Source organism: Thermobia domestica, chromosome 7 (assembly GCF_964235325.1).
Source record: "Thermobia domestica chromosome 7, izTheDome1.hap1.1, whole genome shotgun sequence".
Lineage (NCBI taxonomy): Eukaryota > Metazoa > Arthropoda > Insecta > Zygentoma > Lepismatidae > Thermobia > Thermobia domestica.
The window spans coordinates 123,068,929-123,096,575 of record NC_137460.1 but is presented as its reverse complement, the minus strand read 5'-3'; the positions used below and the strand labels follow the sequence as shown (position 1 = coordinate 123,096,575).

The 27,647-nt window shown below is 35.4% G+C and overlaps 1 protein-coding gene across 1 annotated transcript in view; it reads right to left on the bottom strand.

Annotated features, from left to right (window-relative positions):
- The window catches only part of LOC145688936 (uncharacterized), a 355,842-nt gene that overhangs the window by 310,705 nt on the left and 17,490 nt on the right, over positions 1–27,647 (bottom strand). Inside the window, exon 3 of the mRNA XM_081763102.1 lies at positions 8,870–8,998. Within this exon, the coding sequence (XP_081619228.1) occupies positions 8,870–8,958 (89 nt within the window). The 5' untranslated portion in view covers positions 8,959–8,998. The remainder of the gene's footprint in view (positions 1–8,869; positions 8,999–27,647) is intronic.

Sequence of the window (27,647 nt, the reverse complement as noted above, 5' to 3'; positions counted from 1 at the left end):
CTGAGTGCTAACATTAATTAAAGAAAGGAGCTCGTGAAGCAAAATAAATTATGTTTTAATTGCTTAGGTAAAAAACATCAAGTAAAGACATGCAAATCAAGTACTTGTAAGAAATGTAATTTTAAGCATAATACACAGTTGCATGAAGATGCTACTCAGGAGGCTACTAACAAAGCAAGTTTAAGCAAAACAAATAAAAATACTACTAACGTACCTAAAGTTAAGGAACAGAATCAGGTTAAAGTTCAACCACAGGACTCTTATTGCTCATTTAAGATTAATTATGGTCAGCAAATATTATTAGAAAGAGCGTTAGTTAACGTAACAGACATTAAAGATCGTTTTCAACAATGCAGAGTGTTATTGGATGCAGCGTCTCAATCGAATTTTGTAAGCGAAGCTTTAGTTCATAGATTAGGTCTCAAGAAAACGAAAAATCGTGTTCCCATTAGAGGTATCAATTCTGTAACCTCCGAAGCTCAGTACAGTGTTGAAGTTCATATTTATTCAAGAACATGTGATTTTAATGCAGTGGTCGATTGCTTAGTATTACCAAACATTACAGGTTGCATACCTTCTAAGGATATTGATTACAGTAATTGGAACTTTCCAAAGGAAATTTGCTTATCCGATGCAACTTTTAATCGCTCGTCGTCAGTGGACATGCTTATAGGTGCGGGGTAATTCTGCAGTCTCCTTGAGCCAGGCCAGATGACTAGAAAAGGACATTATCCAGTTTTGCAGGAAACGAAGCTAGGATACGTTGTCGTCGGAAATATGCCTTCAATACCCGAAGAAGCCAACCTGTCGGTAATTTCATGTTTTGCTCAGATGGAGACAGACTTGGATACACAATTGAGAAAATTCTGGGAACTCGAAGATCTTCAGACTAAGATTTACACGCCGGAAAAAGAAAATTGTGAGAAGCATTTTTTGCAAAATACAACCAGAAAGGAGATGGAAGATTTATTGTCAAATTACCAAAGAAGGAAGAGAATGCAGCTTTAGGAGAGTCTTACAACATGGCACTACAAAGATTTAAACAGCTTGAAAGAAGAATGGTACAAAATCCCGAGTTTCATAAACAATATGCCGCTTTTGTGGACGAGTATTTAAATCTGGGTCACATGCGAAAAGTTACAGAAGAAGACGTGAACAGCAGCAGCAGTTGTTATCTTCCACATCATCCTGTATTCAAGATGGAAAGTACAACAACTAAATTAAGTGTGGTTTTTTTATGCAAGTGCAAAAACGTCTAATGGCAAATCATTGAATGACATTCTTCAAGTTGGGCCAATTGTTCAAAATGACTTGTGCTCCATTATTTTAAGGTTTCGGTTGTATCCAGTTGCATTTACAGCAAACTTAGAGAAAATCATGATGAGGACAAGTGTTTACAACGCATCCTTTGGAGAAACTCGGTAGAAGAACCGATCCAGACATACGAACTACAAACAGAGACGTACGGGACTTCGTCAACATCCTTCTTGGCAACAAGATGTCTGAAGCAAATAGCGGAGGAAAATTCCAAGGAATTTCCAGAAGCATCAGAAGTAATAAAACACAATTTCTACACTGATGGTGTGTTAAAATCAGTACCAAAAGCGTCAAAGGCCTTAGAACTACAGAAGGATCTTATTAATATTTTAAGCAGAGCATGTTTCAAGCTTTTGTAAATGGAGTTCTAACAAAGAAGAAGTACTTCAAGGAGTTCCCGAAGACTTCAGGGAAAAACAACAGCAATCATACTTGGTCAGCAAGACGATGTTAAGACTTTAGGAATAGCATGGATTCCATTAACAGACAAACTTATAATTTCGAACAAAATTTGTAAAAATGGAACTGCAGTAGAAAGTAATGTTGCAATGACAAAAAGACAAGTCGTCAGCATAGTGTCATCTATCTTCGATCCATTAGATCTAATCGCTCCAATTGTCATCAAATACAAGAATTTCTTACAGCAGTTGTGGAAGACAGGAATCTATTGGAATGACCCATTAGACAGTCTACAAGTTGAGTGGAATCAATTAATGTCTTGGTTACCTGCGATGGCGAAGATACAAATTACAAGAAACGTAATGGATTCGGAGTATGTTAAGGAAATTCAATTACATGGTTTCTGCGAAGCAAGTGAAAAGAATTTGGGAGTAGTAGTGCACATCAGGGCTACAGACGATCAAGGAAACATTGAAGTCAATTTACTTTGTTCAAAGTCGAAGGTTGCACCATTGACGAAGCAAACCTTGCCTAGATTGGAATTATGTGGAGCACTGTTACTTTTCAAAGCTAATAGACAAAACACTATCCATATTGAATACAGAGGTCAGTGGTATACACCTGTGGACAGACTCGACGATAGTTTTGTCATGGATCAAATCACCTCCCAATCGTTGGAAGACATTTCTATCCAACAGGGTGGCTCAAATTCAGAGAATCACATCAATCAATCAATGGCACCACGTGCCTAGTAAAGAAAATTCGGCAGACATAGTTAGTCGAGGAGCGGATCCCAACACTCTTATTCAGTCTCGAGAGTGGTGGCATGGTCCAGAGTTTCTTCACACAGCAGAATGGTCATGTCAAGAACAAACTGAGCTAGCTAATATTCCAGAAGAGAAGAAAGTCATGATAAGTTTGGTGGCAGTTCATGATACAAGCTTTATGAAAAGGTATTCATCGTTAAACAAAATGTTGAGAGTAGTAGCATATTGTTTGCGATTCAAACATAATTGTCTTTCCAAGAAATCAGAAAGAAAAACCGATAGTCTTGAAGCTTCAGAACCTCCTTTAGCGTTACACAGATGTATCAAGATAGTACAAGATACTACATATCATCAAGAAATATTGAACAACCAGCAGCAAATGGAAGTTTACAAAAAGCCCAATCAAGGGTCTTTTTCCGTTTCTGGACACGGAAGGAATGCTCAGAGTAGGAGGAAGATTGGAACATTCAGACTTGAAGTACGATAACAAGCATCAATTCATCCTACCTGCATAACATCATTTCACCCACCTGATAAGAAGAACATAAAAGGTTGCTTCATGCAGGACCACAGCTTCTTATTGCGTCTTTGCGTACCAGATATTGCATTCCAAGAGCTAAGAAGATGGTCAAAGCAATAGTACACAATTGTTTGGTTTGTTTCAAATGGAGGTCAACAAGTTCATCTCAGTTAATGAGACACTTACCCAAGGAGAGAGTAAATGAGGCAAGGCCATTTGTACACGTGGGAGTGGACTAAGCAGGATTCTTTAATGTTAAGCCCATGATTCGCAGCATAATTCAAATGAAAGTCTCTGCAGCGTTTTATCTGTTTAGCTACTCGAGCAGTTCACATAGAAATAGTTTCAGACTTAACTTCTGAAGCCTTCATCGCAGCATTGAAGAGATTTGTTGCTAGGCGAGGAAAATGCTCATCTATCTGTAGCGACAATGGTTCAAACTTTGTTCGCGCCAATCGAGAACTGCAACAATTTTTTGAATCCAAGACTAACAGAAAGGACATCCTGGAATACTCAGCTCAAGAAGGTTTAGAATGGAAATTCATTCCTGCCAGATCTCCTCACATGGGGGCATTTGAAAGCTCAATAAAATTAATGAAGTACCACTTACGGCGTGTAGCAGGAACAGCAAGTCTGACATACGAAGAGTTGAACACGTTACTTACTCAAATTGAAGCCATTCTAAATTCAAGATCATTGACAGCCATTTCCAACTATCCTACAGATCCAATGTATCTCAGTCCAGGACATTTTTTGATGGGAGCTACACTTCCCAGCCTTCCGGAACCAGATCTACTGGACGTACCTACCAACAGACTAGGAAGATGGCAACGGATTCAACAAATGAAGCAGGATATTTGGAAACGTTGGTCAAGAGATTACCTCAACCAGTTACAACAAAGAAGAAAATGGAAGTCAGCTCAGCCTAATTTACAACAGGACATGGTCGTATTGTTGAAAGAAGACAATGGTCCTCCTCAAGTGTGGAAGTTAGGTGTGATTAAAGAAGTTCATCTAGGCAGTGATAATGTAGTGCGAGTGGCAACTGTGAAGTGTAAAAGTGGCATTTTTCGGCGCAGTGTTTCTAAATTAATTCATTTGCTCCTAGAATATTAATTGATTGTGTCCAATCAAGAAGGGGGAGGATGGATAAGCTTACATATGTGCATTACTTTTATTCATATTAGTTTCATTTTTGTATATAGTTTAGAGGTATTAGTGAATTCTTTGTGATTCTTTTAGTGATTTTTGCTGAGTTTTAGTGAGTTTTGTTTGCATTGGCTGGCAACAGTGCCTTCAGTGTTCTATTCAAATTGTGTCTCTGCATTCGACAATGTGTTGTGAAGTCCAACTAGGCAAGCATATTCATTCATAGTTTTAGAAAAACATATTTATTCATAGTTTTTAGAGAAACACTCATGGTCATTATTAGACAAGATTTAGATGTTCTTAACGGGGTTTTAGAGTGCTACTCAGTTTATGTGTGATCGAAGACAATGTATGATATTTTAGCAAGCAGCCATGTGGTTTAGCAGTAAGCAAGCAACAATTACTGCAGAAAGAAGTTAAGATAAGTAATTTATTGTACTAATATTTAAATATAATATCATTATATTAACATATGAACAAAGCATGTCATATTTATCATATTAACGCATGTACCATTAAATAAGAATTGAAGCAAGTAACATCTAAAATATTCATCAATTCTTATTTCACGTTCCTCCACGATATCTGGGTGAATCAGTAATATGGGTTTAATCATACAGTTCATTAGCTGTGGATGTGATATGCGTGATTTATAAATAAAGTACATAAACATATCACCACTTTATACATAAACATCATCAGACAATTAAGAAAGTTCATTCACTTCAACAGTAATAACAACGCTGTGACTGTTGTAACGAATTTGAATCCGTTGATTGTACTAAATAACGGAGAGTGTAAAGAAAACGACAAAGTGCCTTCATGTATTGCTTCATATAACAAATTCAAGAATGGCGTAGATTTATTTGACAAATTGATGAGCTTCTACCCATTCAAGATCAAGGGCAGGAAGTGATATTGGAACTTATTTGCGAATGCTGTTGAAACTGCTTTAGTTGCTGGATGGAAACTTTATCAGATCATGAACTTAGGTAATTTGGATCTCCTAAAATTTCAGAGAACTGTTACTTTGGCATTGCTCTCACAGTCTGCATCGACAAGACTTCGGCCTTGGCAACAGATACTGTACAGAAGATGTTCAGAAGCACGGAAAGCTAGCAAACATACCCTAATACGAAATGAGAAAGGCAAGCAAAGAAGATGTCAATGATGTCCAAAAAAAATCCTTTAACATCATGTCAAGAATGCCAGGTTGACTTGTGTGCTGCTCCGTGCTTTGATAATTACCATCGTTAGTGTAACAGTGCTGTGTAAAGGTGCTAAGAACATTGTACGGGTATGTAATCTTGCAAACGTTGTTTAATAAAACTTAATAAAAATTAGAAATAATTGTGTTTATTTTTTTAGAATTGTCAACTCAAAAGGCCAATGTCCTATATATAGGACACGCTGTACCGGATGTACCTGGTACATACAATCAAAACCTATTTTTATTTTGTATATGTGTCCTATGTAAGAGTAAATATGAAGCACTCGATCTAAAATATGCATCAGAAAAATTATTGCACCAAATGGGTTAATATTCTGATGGAAACGCTCGCCATATTCTTCCGTAAAATCACCAAGATTGTCACGAAAGTTATTGAGATTTGCATGAAGAAAGTGAACTTTGACGCTCATGTTGCAGCCAAGCAGTTTAAAAGATTCCAACATCTTGTCGATTAAAACCCTGTAATTTGCAGCCTTCTTGTTCTCCAAAAAGTTTTGTACCACATCTCTGAACGCAGTTCATGCTTGTAATTCTATCTCACTCATACTTTCCTCAAATGTTTTGTCCGCCATTAATTTACGAATTTGTGGGACTGTGAAAATTCCAGCTTTGATTTTTTCTGTCGTGATAAATCCAAATTTACAGGCATGGTATTGAAAGCATTTACTATCTCTGCTTAAAGCTGTCACGAACTGTTTCATTAAACCTAGTTTTATATGTAACGGTGGCAACAATATTTTAGAGGGATCAACCAATGGAAGTGAAACAATGTTCTCTTTGCCAGGTATGAATGTACCTCTGAATGGCCATTGCTTTCGAACCCAATGTTTAGTTCTTGCTCCGGAGTCCCACTTACACAAAAAGCAAGGATATTTTGTGTAGCCTGCTTGTTGGCCTAGCAATATTGCAATGATTTTGAAATCACCCCGCATACCTCACCCATAACGCTTGTACTGCACCTTCTCCAGCAGAAATTGAAGGCTTTCCTTTGTCTCTTTCATAGTCATTGAATATGCTATTGGAATAGATGGATGGATGTTAGTGTTGTGTAATAAAACACCTTTTAAGCTGGAATCTATGAATAGTCTCCATTCTCCTGAATTGTAATTGAAGTTGTAGAACTTCATGAGAGCCGGAATGTCTCAACAAAATACCAAACCATTTTCCTATGCAAAAAGCGGAACTAATTCTGCCTCTCGGTATCTGCACCAGGAGAATCTCGTATTCGTCCCCAATAAATTGTTTTCATGAAGTCGCGATAGTAACAATTCTGCTGCGTCTTTAGGCAAATTAAGGTCACCAACCAATACATTAAGTTCATGCTAGGTAAGTACGTTTGATTTTTTTACCAGCGTAGGATTAGTAACAGTGTTGCAAGTGTGGCTGGAAATTCAAAAACTTAACATATTTTACAACTTTTTCGAGTTTCTTTTTCCTTTTCTTTCACGAACGGTAGCCAGGGTTACCAAACATATCTCGTTGGATTTCCTGTTCTATTCCCTTTCCAACAGGTGTCGATCATGTCTCTGTGACAATTTGGAGGCGACAGGAGTTATAACGTGAATGTTTACGAACGAAAACAATTTATACTTGCACTTTGATTTTTTTCCTCGCTTCCTATTGTAGCTACGAATTTCGTTTTTCTATATTGTTGGTATGGATGTGTAAGGAACTCGTATTTATTTTATTACCAACTTTTCTTAAATAACAGTGTTGCCAGCGTGGCCAGAAATTCAAAAAATGACATTTTTTACAAACATTTTGAATCTCTTCTTCTTCCTTTTCTACGAATGAGAGCTCAGATGCACCAAACATAGCGTTTTGCATTATTTGTTCAATTAGCTTTCCAACTAAGAGTTGTTCATGTTTCTGCAGCTATTAGAAGAGGTGCCAGGGATCACAACGTCAAGATATGAATTCCCTGGCAGGCGTCTACAGGTTAAAAAATTCTTTTTTTTTTTCAAGTTTGACTTTTTCGTGATTTGTGAAAAAACTTGACGTGATACACAACTTAGAAGGTTATTTTCGTAATCTGCAGAAAAATCGATTCAGATACACCATTTTATTTGAAAACAACAGAAAAAAGTTGAAAATTGTCAGATCAGTGTTATCGGAAAAGACTGTGGTCACTGATTCGAGTATTGAGAATTGATGCTTTCTTAATAAGATAATACCTATCTTTCTAGGAGTATTCTATGGGCAGATGTAGCCGTGTTTCATGTTGGGAAATTTGTCAACCGGTAAAATTATACAGTTACTATTATTATGGAAAGAGAAGAACTGCATAACGGCCAACGTATTGCAAAGGTATTGCTAGAGTACCTGCAGAACTCTAAAGCAACCATCTAAACCTACACAGTAACTGGTGGATAATTGCATGTATGTAGAGTTTAGCAGTGCATCACGATTCTACCATAGTATGGAACAAGATGTCTTTGTTTCATTAAAATTGATTAAAGATTTAAAGATTTATAAACAATTCTTAATAGGGAGTTAATTCAAAAACATCGTATATGTTTCATGAAAAATTAGTCACTATTAATATTAATTAAATATGCTGTCCTTAGCATGTCTTTATTTACGATCCTGGTGCCAACAATAGCTGTATACGTTCAAAATTGAAAGTATTTGTACTGCTATATAATTAATGAATTAAGAATTAAAAGTAGAATATCATAAATATATATGTATATTTAAATTAGTGAGTTTAAATCAGAATTTTTGCAGGTAACAAGAAACGTTGAGTATTACGTTATGTAGATGCTAAGTAATACAAATGTAAAAAAATAAGAAAATTAGAAAATATTGTATTTCAAAAACAGTTCATTTTAACCCTTCAACCTACCATTTTTCCGATCAGACTGATTTTTTTATTTTGTTTTATTTCGAGTGGTTTTGGTGTAGGAAACACGAGAATTTTCTAAAAAAAATAACGCAAATAATATGATGTCTAAGGAATATTTTATGGTGTTTGCATAAATGGTCTATGCAAAGTTGCGCGTTGACATCTGCAAATTCCACTAAAACCAGATAGAACCAATAAAACAATACGAATGTCAGCATACTTGCACTTTTGTACTGATTACACTTCTGTCTAACACAGAGAAAATCAAGAGTTCAAACTTGTCCATCTAAACCAGCAAAGAAAGCTCAAAATTGACAACCTGGCGTAACTCCGCGTGCAACAAGTAAGACAGAGGAGTCCAACGCTGCCTTACTATGACATCTAGACATTCAGAACTTCAGAACTTCATTACTCAAAAGGCATCTTAGCTGATGCGCAAAGCTGCTCTTCTGTGTCAGAACTAGAAACAACATGGTGGAATACCATTTCAAAGTAAAGTTTGCATAAATGCAAAGCTGCACGCTAAGGGGTTAATAATGATTTAATCAATATATTATTACAATATAGTCAATATTATCAAAATAAACGTACATTCTGTATTTCTAGCTAAACTTAATAACACCCAATTTCATGGTAATTACCTTAAAAGTGGACTTTGTTTTTCGTTGGCAATGTGATTAAATCCGTGAAAAGATGTTGCAAGGAAGATATTCTTAATGGCTTGAATCATTATTATTCTTTACTCCTTCTGTAGTAGTCACAATCACAACCTGCGAAAGTAATTTTGAAAATATCACCATTATTAATTTCTAAAAATGATTATCAGCAAAAGGTGTAGCATATTAACATTTCGTCGCTGTGCCTTCAAAACCAGTGTTCATTCCCTCAAATTGATAGATTTGCAGATATAGAATCAGTTCGATGTAGAGCATAAACCTACAAATATATTCTGTGATATAGTTCATCTAAGGGGTAATTGCCACATAAAACACAACTTGTCATGTAATATTGTAGTCAAATAGGTTCTGTAATGTATTCAGAATCTAGTCATTTATAAAATATTATTATTATTATTATTATTATTATTATTATTATTATTATTATTATTATTATTATTATTAATATTATTATTATTAATATTCCGTGTAACGTGGGTTCCTGTCACCACGGCATGGCGCGTCCTCAGGTTGCGGATCGAGGAGAAGGCCTCTAGATATAGAGGTTAGCTGCGAATATACTGAATAAGCAGTCGCGGACAGACGACTAGGAGTGGTCCTCCAGCTTGGGGGTTTGGGTAAGGCTAACACCCTCATCCTGTAAAAAAAGGTACTTGTTCAGAAACATTCACAAAAGCCTCGGACAAGGACTGATAACTTGGCACGTCATCAGCAAAAGAAAATGGACATGAGATTTGGAACATGGAATGTTAGAAGTCTTTATAGGGCAGGCGCGTTAAAATCTGTAACGAGTGAGTTAGAGAAATACAGGATGGACTTAGTAGGAGTTCAGGAAGTTAGGTGGGAAGGAAATGGATCTGAGAATTCCGGAAATTTTACGTTCTTTTACGGGAAAGGAAATAAAAATCACCAGTTAGGAACAGGGTTTTTCGTTCATAAACGAATATTACCACCAATTAAACGGGTTGAATTTGTTACTGACAGACTTTCTTTTCTTACTCTTAAGGGGCGGTGGTGTGATATTATTGTTTTAAATGTACATGCTCCAACTGAAGATAAGGGTGACGATATAAAAGACAGTTTTTACGAAGAAGTGGAACGGATATTTGACCAACTCCCGCGATACCATATGAAGATTCTATTAGGGGATTTCAATGCGAAGGTAGGACGAGAGGATGTTTTCAAACCGATTATAGGGAACGAAAGTTTGCATAAGGAAAGTAATGACAACGGTGTTAGACTCGTGAACTTTGCAACATCCAAAAACCTAATCGTGAAGAGCACAAAATTCCCACATCGCGACGTTCATAAATACACTTGGACATCACCAGACGGAAAAACACATAATCAAATTGATCACGTTTTAGTAGATAGAAGAAGACAATCTAGCATAATTGACGTCCGGTCGTTTAGAGGGGCTGATTGTGACACTGATCACTACCTGGTAGTAGCGATAATACGGGAGAGATTATCGTTGAATAAAGGTAATATTCAATGTCCGAAAACGGAGAGATTTAATTTAAAGAAATTAGAAGAGAGCCAGGTAAGAGAGGAATACCAGATTGAAGTTTCGAATAGATTCGCGGTTTTAGAAGACTCGGAGTGCACTAATGTTGAGGATGCTTGGATTGAAATTAGAGATAGCATTAAAAGTTCAGCAATAGAAAAATTTGGACACGCGGAAATACGTAGGAACAAACCATGGTTCGACCAAGAATGCATTAAACTAGCAGAGAAGAGAAAACAGGCAAAATTACGGTGGCTACAAAATCCGAATGAAACAACTACACAAAATTTCGCAGATATCAGGCGGGAAACTTCCAAAACTTTTAGAACAAAGAAACGGGATTTTTTGAAAGCTAAAATTAAGGAACTTGAAGATAGTAGTAAAAATATTCGGGACATGTATAAGGGGATCAGCGAATTTAAGAAAGGCTATCAACCTCGTGCTTATATATTAAAGAAATCTAACGGAACAGTTCTCACCGATACGGATAGCCTCTTAAATAGATGGAAAGATTTATTTGACGATTTGCTGAATACGCAGCCAAAAACTAATGTGCGTGGAGAAAAGGAGATACACACCGCAGAACCGTATATTCCAGAACCCAATCGAATAGAAGTGGAAGCCGCTATAAAGAAATTGAAGAAACACAAATCTCCGGGTGTAGATGAAATTCCGGCTGAGTTAATTTTAGCTGGAGGCGAAAAATTGTGAAACAAGATACACAAACTCATTCTCCTTATCTACAACAAGGAAGAATTGCCACAAGAGTGGAAAGAATCAATCATTGTTCCAATTCACAAGAAAGGCGACAAAACTAACTGTAATAATTATCGAGGCATTTCTCTTCTGTCAACATCCTATAAAATCCTTTCAAATATTCTGTTAGCAAGATTGACCCCATACGCAGATGAAATTATTGGAGATTATCAGTGCGGATTTAGACGAAATCGATCAACTATCGACCAAATATTTACCATTCGCCAAATACTCGAAAAGAAGTGGGAATACAATACCCCGGTACATCAACTATTTATTGATTTTAGAAAGGCTTACGACTCGGTTAGGAGAGAAACATTATACAACGTTCTTACAGAACTTGGAATACCGAGAAAGCTAATTAGATTAATTAAGATATGTTTAAGTGAATCCCAAAGTAAAGTCCGGGTAGGAAAATTTTTCTCCACGAGCTTCCACGTCGAAAATGGCCTGAAACAAGGAGATGCGTTGTCGCCATTATTATTTAACTTCATGCTGGAATACGCCATAAGGAAAATCAAAGATAGCAACCAGGGCCTAGAGATGAACGGCATTCACCAGGTTATGGCATATGCTGATGATGTAAATTTAATAGGGGATGATAGGAGAACAGTAGAAATAAATGCAGAGATCTTATTAAACGCTTGCAGGGACATGGGTTTAGAAGTAAATGCAGAAAAAACTAAATACATGGAAGTGCGTCGGGACCGTAATACGCCAAATTGTGGAGGCGTTAAAATATTAAATAATGCTTTTGATAAAGTGGATACTTTCAAATATTTAGGATCAATATTAACAGACGAAAATCATATTCACGAAGAAATTAAATGTCGACTAAAAGCAGGGAATTCGTGTTACTACTCGGTTCAAAATCTCTTGTCGTCGCGAATTCTGTCGAGGAATTTGAAGCTTAAAATATATAAAACGATAATCATGCCTGTTGTTCTATATGGTTGTGAAACATGGTCGCTTACTCTGAGGGAAGAACATAGACTGAAAGTATTTGAGAACAGAATCCTGAGAAGAATATTTGGACCCAAGAGGAACGAGAATGGGGAATGGCGGAAGCTTCATAACGATGAACTACATAGCTTATACGGTTTACCCAACATTGTTAGGGTCGTCAAGTCTAGGAGGCTTAGGTGGGCAGGTCATGTAGCTAGAATGGAAGAAAGTAGAAACGCTTTCAAAGTCTTGACTGGTAGACCCATAGGAAAACGACCATTAGGAAGACCTAGGCGCAGATGGGAGGACAATATTAAGATGGATCTTGCAGAGATAGGAATACAAAGTAGAAACTGGATGCAATTAGCTAAGGATAGAAGTCAGTGGAGAGCTTTTGTGAACGCGGCACTGAACCTCCGGGTTCCATAGGCCATAGAGTTAGTTAGTTAGTTATTATTATTATTATTATTATTATTATTATTATTATTATTATTATTATTATTATTATTATTATTATGTTATTGTTCTCTTGCTTTGGTTATTATTTTTACTTCACGGCCTTGTAGTTTTGTTTTACGAATTTAATTTCTCACTTGTTATTAACTGGAGCATGCTGGGAGTTTGTTGGCTCGCTATGTAAAAATTCTCAGATGCTTCAGTTGACGTAATTGCCTGGTGAGTTAACTTCATTTTTTATAGCTCATCAATTATCTATAGTTTTGTGACAGTATAATCGAGTGTTGCCACTAATATACGTATTGCAGATAAGTTTAAATATATATATATATATATATATATATATATATATATATATATATATATATATATATATATATATATTTATGTGAATCTTACGAGTATTAATTCATACATTTTTCATACATAATAATTATAATTATTTGTCATTTTTTTATCTTTTGGCTGACGCCATTTTGTAACAAAAAGTAGAAGGGCTATTGTGTCCTCGTGGTTAAGGTAATTTTGAACAAAACTAAAAATATTACATATCCACATCTTAGAGTTGAAAAAACTAAATTGCGTTTAGTTTCTTGTTGAATATTTTTGATAATTAAAGATTATATGTACAATTTTTAATTTTTGACTTTTTTAATATTTCTAAAACTCAGCAGTATAACCTCTATAGTATATAAAATTCATGTATGTATTTTGGCCAGAAACTAAATTAGATTGTCGGGAAGTTAAATAACGCATCCAGATGTGTGGCTGTTTTGTCTCTCTGGCCTTACAGCCTGCTTTCCAATACATGTTTGGATTTATTCAATTTTGTCGTGGGTGGGTTGTGGGGGCGGAGAGAGGAAATGGTTACAGTTCTAACATTTTCCTGTAAGTGTTCCCAAAAACACATAGTTGATTTTCTGTTAAAATATTACCATAAATGCGCGCCCAGCAGCTGCACATATGATTTCCTACCTACCACCTAAAAAGCAATGCATTCGTTTTTTATCTCTCCTATATTAAAATTTTACTCATACCAGTTTTTAAGGCGCAGCTACGATTTGTAATTCAATTTGGTGATTTTACAATCAACGTTACGCAAACCTTGGAATATTTAACTTTCAATATAAAAATTATTCAACAATTCTTCATAACATATTTTCAGTGGTAATTCAATTATCCGGTCCTTCAAGTACTGAAAAACTACTGTCATTTATTCTTGTTTCCCCTTTGCTTATTTTATTTTCTACTGTCACTCATTCTTTCTATTTATTTCACTCCTTACTCACTTTTCACCATAGAATAAACATGAAAAACCTTTAACTCAAAACATACTACCATAGCTCCTGGTAAACTCTTATTATAAAAGCAACTGAAATATCTATTAGCATACTTACCTACACGGGACAGCCCATGTTAAATTTCATATTCATCAATTCTAGCAATATTTCCTTCTTTCACAGAGCAAATTATTTTCGCTGTTGAAATTTCCTCTAATATTTCTTCCTCCTTTCTGGTAATACACATTTTGTGTGTCAGCGTGTGTGTGTGTGTATGTGTGTGTGTGTGTGTGTCAAGCCCTAACTTACATAACTTGAAGACTTACTCAACAATGCACACACAGCAAAAATAAAAGACTAATTTCTATCAATAATATTCTCTCCTGTTTTGATTTGTCTTGTCAATTCTTCTGTGAGTTGCCTGGTCTATTCTTAATTTATATCGTAAAATAAATTGCGGCTTCCGAATGTTCTATACTTTGACATGACATGTTCCATAAAATCATCATGGTTAACTCCAGGAGTAGAAATGGAATTCCACACCTAAAGACATCGTCACTAATCAATACACTTTTGTCTGGCTACGTCACCATAAAAGAAGTCCAGGATGATAAGTAAAATTTTGTGGTCTACCAGTGAAAACTATAATTTTGATGCACAACGAACAACAAAAGAAAGTCAACATTGTCATCAAAAATTTGGACTATTTCTACAAGCAAAAACTTCGTAATTTATATATTTTACTTTAGATATTACGCAACATTATGCCGATTCTGTAATTGTCTTCTTAGTTCCAACCCACTTCTCTAAAAAATAAAAGTACACATAGTAGTTAAGTATAGGCATACTTGAAATTTTCATAATCTCTACAGAAAACAGTTTTAAACGTTTCTTCAATTTTCAATTTTAAAATAAATTAAATATTGGGTACGACATAGTTGCTCTTAGAAAATTTTTAATAGTTTGAAAAACTTGATATGGAAAAAATCTTTAAAAAGTAGACTATTAAATGTTAGTGCATATTTACGAAATTTTTGCTGAACACTCTTAAGTTAAAGCATATCAGTGATTTTTCTAAGAACACACTAATCTGGAATGCTTGGTTCTATTACATGATGTGACTCTTTCTTAGAAGAATCGTTGCTATGGTTATTGTCACAAAATCCTTGGAAATCATTTTTCTAAATGTTAGATTAACAACATTAGCAACATCTAAATATTATATTAACAACATTAGCGATTCTATTAAAACTAAAAGAACTGCCTGTCTTGTAGGATATTTGAAATATCTCTAGTATTAATGTCAATCATTCATTCTCAGATTATGTTATTGTCACGAAAGGTGAATTTTAACAGATTTTTTTGTTTCTTGAAGATCAGGAAGTATTCCCTTCCTTTTCCACCCTCTCAAACTATTTTTACTGGTATTTTTTGTGTTTCTTCGATTTCTTTCTTTCTTCAAAATCATTGTACGGTTCTGTCGTTAATATTAGGGCTGTACCCAAAAAGATACAAGAGGATTCAATCCCACTTCACCTAATTTCCTCCATAAGCGGATATAGCGCGGTGCTGGGGGAGAATAAGTCCGCAGTTTCTTGAGTGACATAAATAACTGAAGTTATTACTTATATATTTTTAAAAATGTATAGTAAACTAATTATATATCTTTCATGTTTTGGGTTCTGGTTGCCCACCCCTTCTAGATTTTTACCTTCTAGTCCCGCCTCTGATTTTCATGTTGGCTATAACAGCTTATCAGGAACTGGCTTGTCCAAGTTAAGAATATTTTAGGCAAAACGAGAATACCCAAGACGAGAATCACATAAAATTATTACCAGGGAATTTCTGTACTAGATTTTAACTATCAGTACTACAAAATTGCAAATCATGAGCACATTCTCAACTGAATTCAACTTTACATTGTGGTAAAATCTTTTCACTTTTTTCTTTCGAAGAGCATACTGCAAAATGTTGTTAAATGCAAGAATGGAAGTGCCAAATTCATCCTTTGACTTTTGACGTATACTGGAACTATTTTTTAAAGTAAGGTCTGATTGTCACTAGAAAAAATATTGAATATAGTGCCACAGGTTTTTGATTACTTTCTTTGTACACATTAAACAATTTTTCTACTTAGGTACCATATTTGTTTATCGTGGACAATTGAAATATTTCGTCAATTTCAGCATTCCCAAAAAATGTTGAAAAAGACCTGTAATTTATTTTTTGACAGCAATGAACATGCCAGCAGTAAAAATTCACCTCCAGATACATGAGATATACAACGCGAATACAACGAGTGACAACAAGGTACCTACATTGATGCAATCATTTAACGACGTGCGGGACAATGTTGATGATGAACTGCGATCGGATTGACATTTTGTAATCATAGACGACGAGTTGATGCCTACAGATAACGCAAGAATCCATGAAAACGGTTGTTTCATGATTTCCATATTATCACTGGAATTTCCACACATTTCACGGTTAGTGCTGTACACAATCGTTTCCGAAACTTTCAAGTTCCGAAAACTGACTGCGATGGGTTCCCAGACTGCTTACTGAAGAACACAAAAAACGATACTGGCTTCTGCTATGACCTTTTAAACCGGATACAATGCCGAAAGAAATCAGTTATTGGACACAATTGTCACATGGGACTAAACATGGGTTCCTCAAGTGACTCCACCATCGAAACGGCAAACAATGGAATAACGACACATTAAATTTCTTGCCAAAGTAAAATCCAAATAGACAATGTCTATACGGAAGGTTTTGGCTACCGTATTATGGGATGAACAGGGGTTCTGTTAGTCGAGTTTATGCCAAGAGGAAAAATCACCAATTGAGCAGCGTAGAGAGTGACGTTGCAAAAGTTTTGATATGCAATACAGAACAAGTGCCGCGACTTATTGTCATCTGATTTTTTGCTCCTGTTACTGTAAAACCCATCGTACGGCCCAGACCTTTCACCGAGTGATTTTCATTTGTCCCTCTACCTGAGCAGTTTCTCGTTGGTCAGTGGTTTCACACCGATGAAGAAGTGACAATATGTGTTGAAGATTGGCTTCGATCACAGGAGGGTAATTTCTGCGAAGTGGATATACAAAAACGTGTCGAACGCCAAGAAAATATTTAAATAAATATGGACATTGTGTATAAAAATAGCTTAATATGTACAGAGAAAATAGAAAAAAATTGTGTCACTTTCTTTACTACTTGCTTCTATTGACAATTGAACCTTAATTAGAAACAGCTCTCCTATTTTATCTTAACCACTTGGAGTTATTTGAAACTCCCAGTGAACCATATCCCATACTGCATCAAAATCAAATAAGTTTGGTGAAGTTCACGAGTAAAATTGTTATCTTCTCTAAATGTGGTGAAACGTATTCGTGTATCTACTCATCTCTGAAAGATTTTAAACGAATTCAAGGAGTTTCTGAAATTGTAAACTAATATTATCCAGGTATAAAACCTTTCTAATATGTGAACGTGTAATTCATCTTCAAATTGTGACATGAAATATGTTTCTCTCGTGAAATATGGTTTCCTGTCACCACGGCATGAAGCGTACTCAGGTTGCGGATCGAGGAGAAGGCCTCTAGATATAGAGGTTAGCTGCGAATATAATGAATAAGCAGTCGCGGGCAGACGACAAGGAGTGGTCCTCCAGCTTGGGGGTTTGGGTAAGGCTAACAACCTCATCCTGCAAAATGAAAGAAAAAAAGACACTTATTCAGAAACGTTCACAGAAGCCTTGGACACGGACTGATAACTTGGCACGATATCAGCAAAAGAAAATGGACATGAGATTTGGAACATGGAATATTAGAAGTATTTATAATTCCAAATATTGACGAAAAATAAGCAAATTTAACTTTACGTATCTTCTTAACTATGTTGATAAACAAAGGGTCGCGATGCGCGACTGTTCACTGGCGATTAGAGGGCGCTATTACATAACAATAAACTTTGTACTGGAAAATGTTTTGTGCACCATTTACTACAAACTATTAACCTTCTACTACAACATTTTTAACCTTCTCTGATGCTGAAAAGAAGGGGGTATAATGAGGACCAAGTGACCTTTGTACCAGAAACTAACCCCTTTTTTAAATTATAGGATTCTTGTTTATGACCCCGCAGGAAATATCAAAACGATTAAGGAATATCCCTTTCCTGAGGAGAAAGGAACCTTCACGAAATTATTTAACCTATGCTGTGTTCTTAGCTATGGTCAATTTAAGAGTAAATAGGACTCCCTACATGAGCTTACTATGACATTTTAATATTTAACTTAACTAACATAAAATTGACGTACACCGCCATGTCTTAATAAACTATAAACATACTACACACAAAACTATGTCTAGGACAGGTAACCGCAACCTAACTGAAATGTGGATGGTGAAAGGAATACTCTAACGGTTTTGAAGAACTCACACAATCCGAAAATTAAATCACTGGCAATTCACACCTGTCCACTTAATCAAACATGGCGTGCCTGACATTCAACTTCATTTTTCATAGTTTCTACTTATTTTTCCGATGAAAGTCCAATGAATTAGGACTCCAATAAGCTTGCAAACTGTTTATATGGCTATTAAACTGATATTACCTGCATATTCAATGGTGTTCTGATAAAATTGATCTAAATTGTAACTTTGTTGATATACTATGCTTCCTGCACCAAGTCTAGGCCAGAAAGAACGAGGTAAAGACGCGACAGGACACTGAGGTAGAATATAGTTCCCAATCACACCGCAGAAAATTTCGTGGTAAAAAATATAAATCGAATGAAAAATAGTGAAAACTGGATCTAACCGGATTTTAGCCGAACATGGATATCTCATTGGGACATGGAGGGTCTAAATATCCTACCCAATAATTGATTGACGGAACAATTCAGAAAATTCTGCCCAATTGCTAACGTATGATTTGAATCGAAATAAGAATATCATTTTTTAAATATAATCATCCAGATGAAATGTCCATACTCAAAACTTTACGAAGGAAAAATAAGATATGAATAAAATAAATTATTTTCTGAAAATATAATTTTCTTGATTATTCTGAAACTTCTGGATTAATTTACTTGCACAAAACAGAACGGATTTAGTACGTAAATTGAAAATTATACTGTGAAACCTAGTAATAAATGGTACGGTCAAAAATTATTCGGACCCATAAAAAATTATACTACATCAACTGTAACTGAATGTTACAGTGGGAACTCTCAATATTGCCTAAAATTGCGGGAATTCATATCTTGGACAAATCAATGACTGACAAACCGTTAGGCTAGATGAGAGGGTACAAATAAGGGTGCTTACCTATACTTAGAATTTTATTAAATAAGGGCGAAGAAGAAGGACAGGAAATAGAAAACATGATCACATAGCGCAAAAATGATACCAGGTACGTGTAAGATGGCATCATTAATAAATAGGGTTGGATGAAGACGTTAACTTTTCAAAATCGAATTTTAAATTTGCTGAAAAGTTGCATGTTGGCATATTGATAATTGAGGAAATGTTGAAAAGTTCCCAAATTTTATCATCAGCTCGTGCAAAGTTCCTAAACTTTAAAAATTTCCAAAACCATAATAACTTTCTTCACGTTTAAATTTTAAGGATTATATTTCCCAACTTCTAGTAGCATGATACCACGTTTTTAATTGTTTAATAATGGAAAAAGAATTTTCTTTTTTTTAATTACATTGGCACATTTAGAGTTCACGCATGTTCCTTAAATAAATCAATTTCGGTTTTCAAAACCAATATTTTCTAAACATTTTATAAGCAGACGCTACTTGTTTTAAAAATATACAAAAGGTCATTTGTAGAAGTGATTTTATAGGCATACTCGCAGAGACATAACATAGCACACGATGTCAATTGCACGAAGGTCACGGACGTACTTGGCTAGTAAGTTTATTTTTTTGTTCTATTATGCTTAACATAGCATATAGCAAGGCAGATCAAGCCAATTCAACAACATGGTAACTTTTCATTCAAGATGGCGACTTCTCCAATGATTTGTTTCTTCACTTAAACTACACTTCATCCTTAATAATATAGAAAAAACGTAACTATCCTACCGTGAGCACAAGTTACAATTTGCATGGTTAGAAACTTTTAATCCGCCATCTTGAATCAAAGATGACAACTTTTCCAACATGTCCGATTTCTCCCCTTACTTACGCTGTAATCTACACATTTGAACGCAAGTTCGTGATTCCATCATATCTGCAAGTTGTCTAGAATTAGACGCCCCCTTAAAACATTCCTACGTCTTTCTTACGCTGAAGATGACTGTTATTTTCAAGATTAGGCACGGATTCGCAAAGTACGCATCAGATAAAACAAGAGTTTGAAATTTCGACGTTCTAGCAACAGCCATTTCAAATTTCACATTTTCTCGATTTGTGCCTCCAAACGAAACCTAATTTTAATCCTCTTTCTTTTAGCACAAACTACTTTCCTATCTTCGTGGCCTGACAAAAGGTGACGATTCTATGACGTGTGCAAATACTGTAAAAACCAGCATTTCAAACAACGAAAAATTTCGACACTTCATTTACATAGAAAATGTCGGCTTTTTCATGATATCGGAATTTTTCCGTTACTCTCACATGACATGATGAACACATATATGCGAAATTTGGTGTTTGTATGTTTTGGAGAAGTATAAAAACAATTAAGTGTGATTGCGATTTTAGGCGTATATAATACCATGGATGCTGGCCCCACAGCGTACAGGTGCTATACGAGCAGTAAGTGGAGAAATGAAAATGTAATTCAGTAGTCTACTGGAAGCACGTGACCCTACTGGGCAGGAGACCTGAGTTCGAATCCCATTAAATTCTTTTCTTTGTTTCTTCGAACCATTATTTTTATTGCGAATATCGATTGCGAGGTATAAAAACGGAGATTTTTGCAATCATTTCCGGTTTGAAACACACACTGTTGTCGCGAGACAAATTGTATTGTTGTCTCGCCTGAACACTATATCGTGGAAATGATGCGCAATGTTTCTTCCAGACTTTTGGAGGAGGGCAATTGCCCCTTGGAGCTCTCAGAGTGCCTCCAGAGGAGACCAAAGTAATACGTTTATATTATAATAATAAATAGAATGTTATTATCAGTATCGCCCGGAATACTAAGTGTGTCCCCCGGAACATTGTTTCTGTAAGAAACATTGGTGATGCCTCATCTACAAAGCTACATATGTTTGTTTTTAAATACTTCAGTATCATCTCAAAGTTTCACATGAACGTACTGCCTCGTTTTGAGACCATCTCAACAGTTGCCGTATAAATATATCCTTTCCCTCTACGTATGTAATAACGAAAATATTTTGTTATACGAACAGAAACTACTTTGCTAATACGAAGCAATAGAGATAAGAAAAAATGCAAGACAAAAAAGGATTTGGCGGGAATAGAACCCAGGCCTGCTACTTAGAAAGCGAACGCGTTATCTCTGAGCCATTCAAGTATATTGATTTATGTTCTTTCTATTATTCTTAACGTACATATAACAAGGCAAATCAACCCAATTCAAACAATATGAAAACTTTGCATTCAAGATGGCGACTTCATCAATGATTTGTTTCTCCGCTTAAACTACAGTTCATCCTTACTAATATAACAAAACTTGACTGTTCTACCGAAATTTCGACGGTCTAGCAAAAACCATTTCAAATTTTACATTTTCTCGATTTGTGCCGATAAACGGAAACGAATTTTAATGCTCATTCTTTAGCACAAACTACGTTGCTACCTTCACAACCTAACAAAAGAAAATGTGTGCCAGTACTGATGTGATGTGTGCAAGTACTGAAAAAACGAGCATTTCGAACGACGAAAAATATTGACTCTTCATTTGCGTAGAAAATATCAGGTTTTTCATGATATCGGAATTTTCCCGTGACTCACGTGACATGATGAGCATGTATGCGAAATTTAGTGTTTAATGTGTAGTTTAAACTGCTAAACATTGGTGTGCAGTAATTTATTTGTAAATATTAAAAATCTAAAATTCGATAACACACAAACGAGTTGGAGAATTTAGCCGTACTAAGCGTATTTCCCATTAGGTAGCAAATATAACAGAAGGTTCCTGATTTGTATAATATTTGTGAAACTTTACGCATTGAGACACAAGGAAAAAGGGAGAGAATATAGTGTCAATTAACAACAATTTAAAAATGCACGAAATTAAGGGATAATATCAAATATAGAACAATTAACAGAATTAATTCTGTAATTCGTTTTCTCCATTCATTTTTCTTCCTTTATTTTCAGGATTACATCATCACTGAATTTCTACACTGGAGATTATATTCGATTAACATCATCCAACTGGAGCTCAGCCTTGTAAATGAAACATTTTAAGAAGACTAAAGGGCGCGGGCAGGTATCGAACCCGGGTCAGGAAATTGGCAAATCACAACGCTAACCATTCACCTAAAGCTTTACTTACTCTGGCTCGCCTAAATAAAGAGTGTTTTCTGTTCGCTCAAAACAGTAGCTTGCTTATAGTCAAATTGATTGCCAAAATACAGAAGCATGGAATATGTCGAGTCACTACCTTGGCTCACTATGCGAAAGTAAATGGAAATGTTCAATATTACGGGAATATTACAATCAAGTGGAATTATGCCTGTGCAAATACTTTTATACTAACGTAGAGAATGAAACTAATCAATATTTGATGTTATTGGGTTGACAATGTTGCCAACCTGGTACAAAGTCTTATGTTTTCAAGTAGCAGTAGACGTCCACACTATTAGCTTATGATTGAAAGCATTCCTAAATATGGGGCACTGTCTTCCGAGGTTTATGTGTTGCGTAAATGAAAGCTGCGTCAAAATCATCACCAACCGACGGGAGTTCACGTGGTTTGGTTTTACGTTAATCAATAAGTCCACGTCTCATATAGTCCTGCTGTTGAAAGGGATGTTAAACTCCAAATCAACTCAACTCATTAAGAACATAGTTCTGAGTTAAATATCAACTTGAAACCATGCGCCCAAAATATGGTTTTATTTTTCATAGGCCCGCTGTGGCTTAGTGGTAGAGCGTTCACGTCTGGTGCAATGGGTCCTTGGTTCGATCCCAGCTTGCACAAAGTGGGATTTGTAGTGGAGAAACACCGTATGTGCGTGGGTTGTATCAGGGTTTTCCTGTTTCCTTCCACTTTCTTCGTTCCACAATTTTCATTCATTTCTCATCATCATCATCTCCTTTACCTAGCTGACATATGCATGGGACCTCTAATTTAAAGATTTAATTTCATTTCATTGAACAAATTAGTATAATTCATAATCTGTATCTTTATAAAGCAACTTGAACAAACATATAGATGTATAAGGCTTAAAATTGAATTAAATCGCAATTTCAGTAATCTGCAATATCTTCTCATTTGTTCTCAATAGGTTTGTCATTTATTTACATCAAATGTTTAATTATTTTATACTTTATAACTAGAAACATGATATGAATCTTTAATTTTACGTCCCACGGTTATGCTGGTTAGACTAAAGAAGACAGTGATGATAAGTGAATGAAATGGTGGAATGAATAAAGTGTGAGGAAATGGAAGAACCCCGAGAAAACCCACGAGCATGGTCTTTGTTCACCACAGAGTCGATATAAGCTGCTATATAAAGGTGCGTACGCACTTGTAATATTTTGCTCGCACAGAACAACGAACATCACATGTGTACGTAATATGTTCGGTCAATTAAAGGCTCTCCGCACAGAACAATGTAAAACATTTTGTTACGATGTTACGCTCCTAATGTTTTCCGAGTGGATTCGGCTTTCCCTCGACACATCAAAGAAATGTTACGTGCTGTAACATCTGCTAGTGTGGACGCCCTCCGTAAATTGTGCGCGGACATCAACCCACACAGACAGTCTTTTTTAGTGTCAAGCCACGTAATGGTCGCGAGAAGCAGCAATTGAATTGATCGAGTGTTATAAACAGAAAAGTAGAACCGATAGTAAACTAAAACCACTGTAGATAGGTCGATTCGGAAACACTTGCTTTATCGACCATCGCGTTGGTGCCATTCGCTTTTTTTGCGAGGTGAATAAAAATGTAGCTATCAACAGGCAACTGCAAAGAGCCATACATTGCCTCCTGCTGACTCGACTAATGGAAAACATCGTATGTTCGTGTGTGTTATAGTGCGGGCTGATGGATTGCCGTAACATCGTGACACGGCACAGAATATCACAACGAACATGTTCGTTGTTCTGTTCGGACATATTTGTTACAAGTGCGTACGCACCTCAAGACACAATTATCTATACCTTTGGTGTGGGAGGACCAGGTTCGATTCCTGCGGGAACTCATGTGGTTCGGATTCTATGTTAATAAGTAGGTCCCGTCTCATATAGCCTCGTTGCTGAAAAGGACGCTAAACTCAAATTCGGCTCAACTAAACAATTATCCATACATTGAATTTAATTAGGAAATCGGTATTGTTATCATAAGACGAAGTTTATGAAAGTGAAATGTATAATAATAATTGTATATAAAATAGAGTTTGCGTAATGTTGTAATGCCCAACTAGGGTTGCAATAGTGGACAATTCAAACTGTCAATCCCATCATTCTAATTATGTCACTTCAATGTTCGTGTTCTAAAGTTATGCCCGAAATGCAATGATAGGCCTATACCAGCCTATACCAGCAACAAGCAAATAGTCGCTGCTCAGATGGTAAAGTCATGGACTACTAAAGATGTCATGGACCGCGTGTACGAATATCGCTGCGGTCATAATTGTTCATAGTCGGGATTAAATTGCTACGAAGTATATTTTTACTTTGCTGAAGCATTTAAATCTCTTCTATTTCTAGCAGTAGCATCTTTTTCTATCAGTAGGTGCAGTTAGTTGATCCAACAGCTCATAAAAAAAGTACTTTTCTTTCCTAACAGCCAGACTCCACTATTAATTTCGATCTATGTTGTTTGACTTAAAGTGAGCATTACGCAACAGCACAACTTTGTTCCACTTTCCTTCAGAGAATTTTTACATGTTAACAGACAAGATTGTACTGACCTTGTAAATGCCTCTAGGCATAAGACAAAATCAAAATGTTAACACACTGTTTTGTGAGTATGAGCTCAGCAGAGGTTTCGATTTATTTAACTTTCTATGTTTCTGCTCTCTTTAGAAACGACAGCTATTTGTCTTATAAAGAAATTAATTCGTTCCATTACTGTTTTTAACGTTCATCAACTAATGCTAAACAATCATCTGTTTTACAGAAAAAGCAATAAGTTTAAGTTTTACTTTCTTGTTGAAAATTTAATCCTTTGCCAGTGCTATATGCGAATCAGTGATTTATTTGTAGAGTGGAAGAGGAATTTACGTAATTACTGCTTTCCGAGGGTGCGAAGAGTAGATCGCACAATTCCTAACAATTCTCATAGGCATTATCAGTTAGCAATATTTCTTCTACAATACTGCAACTATAGTTTCCATCTCAAGTAATACGTAAAATAATAATAATAATAATAATAATAATAATAATAATAATAATAATAATAATAATAATAATAATAATAATAATAATAATAATAATAATAAATTAGTATCAGACTTGAACAGATTTCTACATGATACACGTATTCATAAAATTAATCACTACTTGTTACGTACTCAGTTGGTCTTCCATTCCCGGGGGAGCTCATGTGGTTCGGATTCCACGTTAATCAGTAGGTTCTGTCTCATATAGCCTTGCTGCTGAAAGGGACGTTAAACTCTATAATGAAGTGAAATCTCTGAGTTTTACGTCCCACGAATTTGTCAGCTAGACTAAAAGAGCCGCTGATGATGAGAAATAAATGAACTGGTGGAATGAAAGAACTGGGAGAACCCTGAGAAAACACACGCACATGGTGTTTGTCAACCACAAAGTTCACTTGGCGCGAGCTGAGTCGAATGCACCAGAAGTGAACGCTCTACCACTGAGCCACTGCGGCGTGGTTTAAACTCTACTTGTCTAACATGTAACACTTCCCAAGTGCAACACTCCGATTTTCATAAAATTTAGCAGGTAGATACTACACATAATCCAATACGTGTTTCTTATTTTCTGCGGAAAAACTTTTTAGAGGGCTAAAGCTCCCACCCAAAAGTTTGAAAGTTGACGTCCGAAAGGCAAGAAGAAGTGGACCGAAGTTAATGAAATTGTGTGTAGACATTATATATGTAAAATAAGGCCTTTAACCTTTAAAATCACTCTTAAAGATTAGTTCGAGTCCCATCAGAGTCAGATTTGTATTTTACCTGTTCTCGAAGTATCTCTTAGTGTTTCTATCGGATTCGATTAAATAGAACTTCGAATAGAGACGCCGTGGAATTCATTTATTGACTAAGCCAGAAATTCTGACAAAGATAACGACTATGATTTTATTATTATTATTATTATTATTATTATTATTATTATTATTATTATTATTATTATTATTAGTTAAAATACGAAGTTTCAAATGAGGTGATGCGGCATTTACGTAAACTAAATGATAATTTATTTGATAATATTTACTAGTCCTCCATACATTTGGGATAGTTTCCTTGGGAAATGAAGTGTATACAACATTGAGTAGTAAAAATATTACAATAAAAATATATTATTAAAAATACTGATTAATCAATTGTAGTTAAACGTGCCTTCCCAGTAAGAATTATATATATAGACGATTTGCTTTAAAGTGCAATCCACACGAATATTCGAGTTTTAATCCGAATAGAAATCGATAACTTACACGATAATATTTACTTCCTTATTTCTATAATTCTTTATTCTTGTACGTATTATAATTCTCTTTAAGTTACGATTTTGCCATTTCAAAACGTGGAACTAGAAATGAATGTAATATTCTATTTGTTAAGAAAACCTTTGAAACAGTGATGATTTCAGGGGGTGACCTGAGTTAGATTATAGACACTGTCGACATAAAAAAAAATCACCCTTCGAAGCCATATCTTCGATCATGCTCAAAGTGGGCTAATGGCTGTTTTAGCTGTTTTCCGTTCTTCATATGTTGACAATCCCCCGGGAAGAATCTTCTGATATCACCAATGCTTATAAATAGTTTTTCATTACAAATCAATGGATAATAATGAAATATTGAACATACTTAATATTTTGTTTTCAACTATAGATTTTAGATTTGCAATTCATTTAAAGTTCCGTTATAATCGAATTTGAAAGAAAAGTAGTTGCCAAAGACTTATTCAAGAAACGTCTGAATCCCTATTCTCAATCCTCTGATGAAAATAGGAAAACACTATTAAAACAAGACGAATTCTACTAATAGTGTTTGAACACATAAACTTCTGCTTCATAGATTATTCAAATAAACCGCTCGACCATTTCACATCCCTTCGCAGTGTCTCTGTTGACTTTTGCATAATATGGTTTTCTGCTTCACACTCGCTTTTGTTTATGCCGGTACGACTATGAGTTTGTGGTGGATGTTTGGACGTTACATGTCTTGCAATGTATAAAAGTCTTTTTCGTATAAATTACATTCGACTTTACGTCCAAACAACTTATATACAACAGGTCGAATCTATGAAATGATTGCGGTAGGAGTGATCATAAATGTTTTCATAGTTATGGGTCTGGATATGCAAACCGCTTAACGTGTGGACGTACTTATATGAAATTTGGTACGAGTATAATAGACCGTATTTGATTCAAAATGAAGGAGTTCTGTAATTTGTTTTCAAAAAATCTGTAATGTTGACAATGTAGTGAATACCC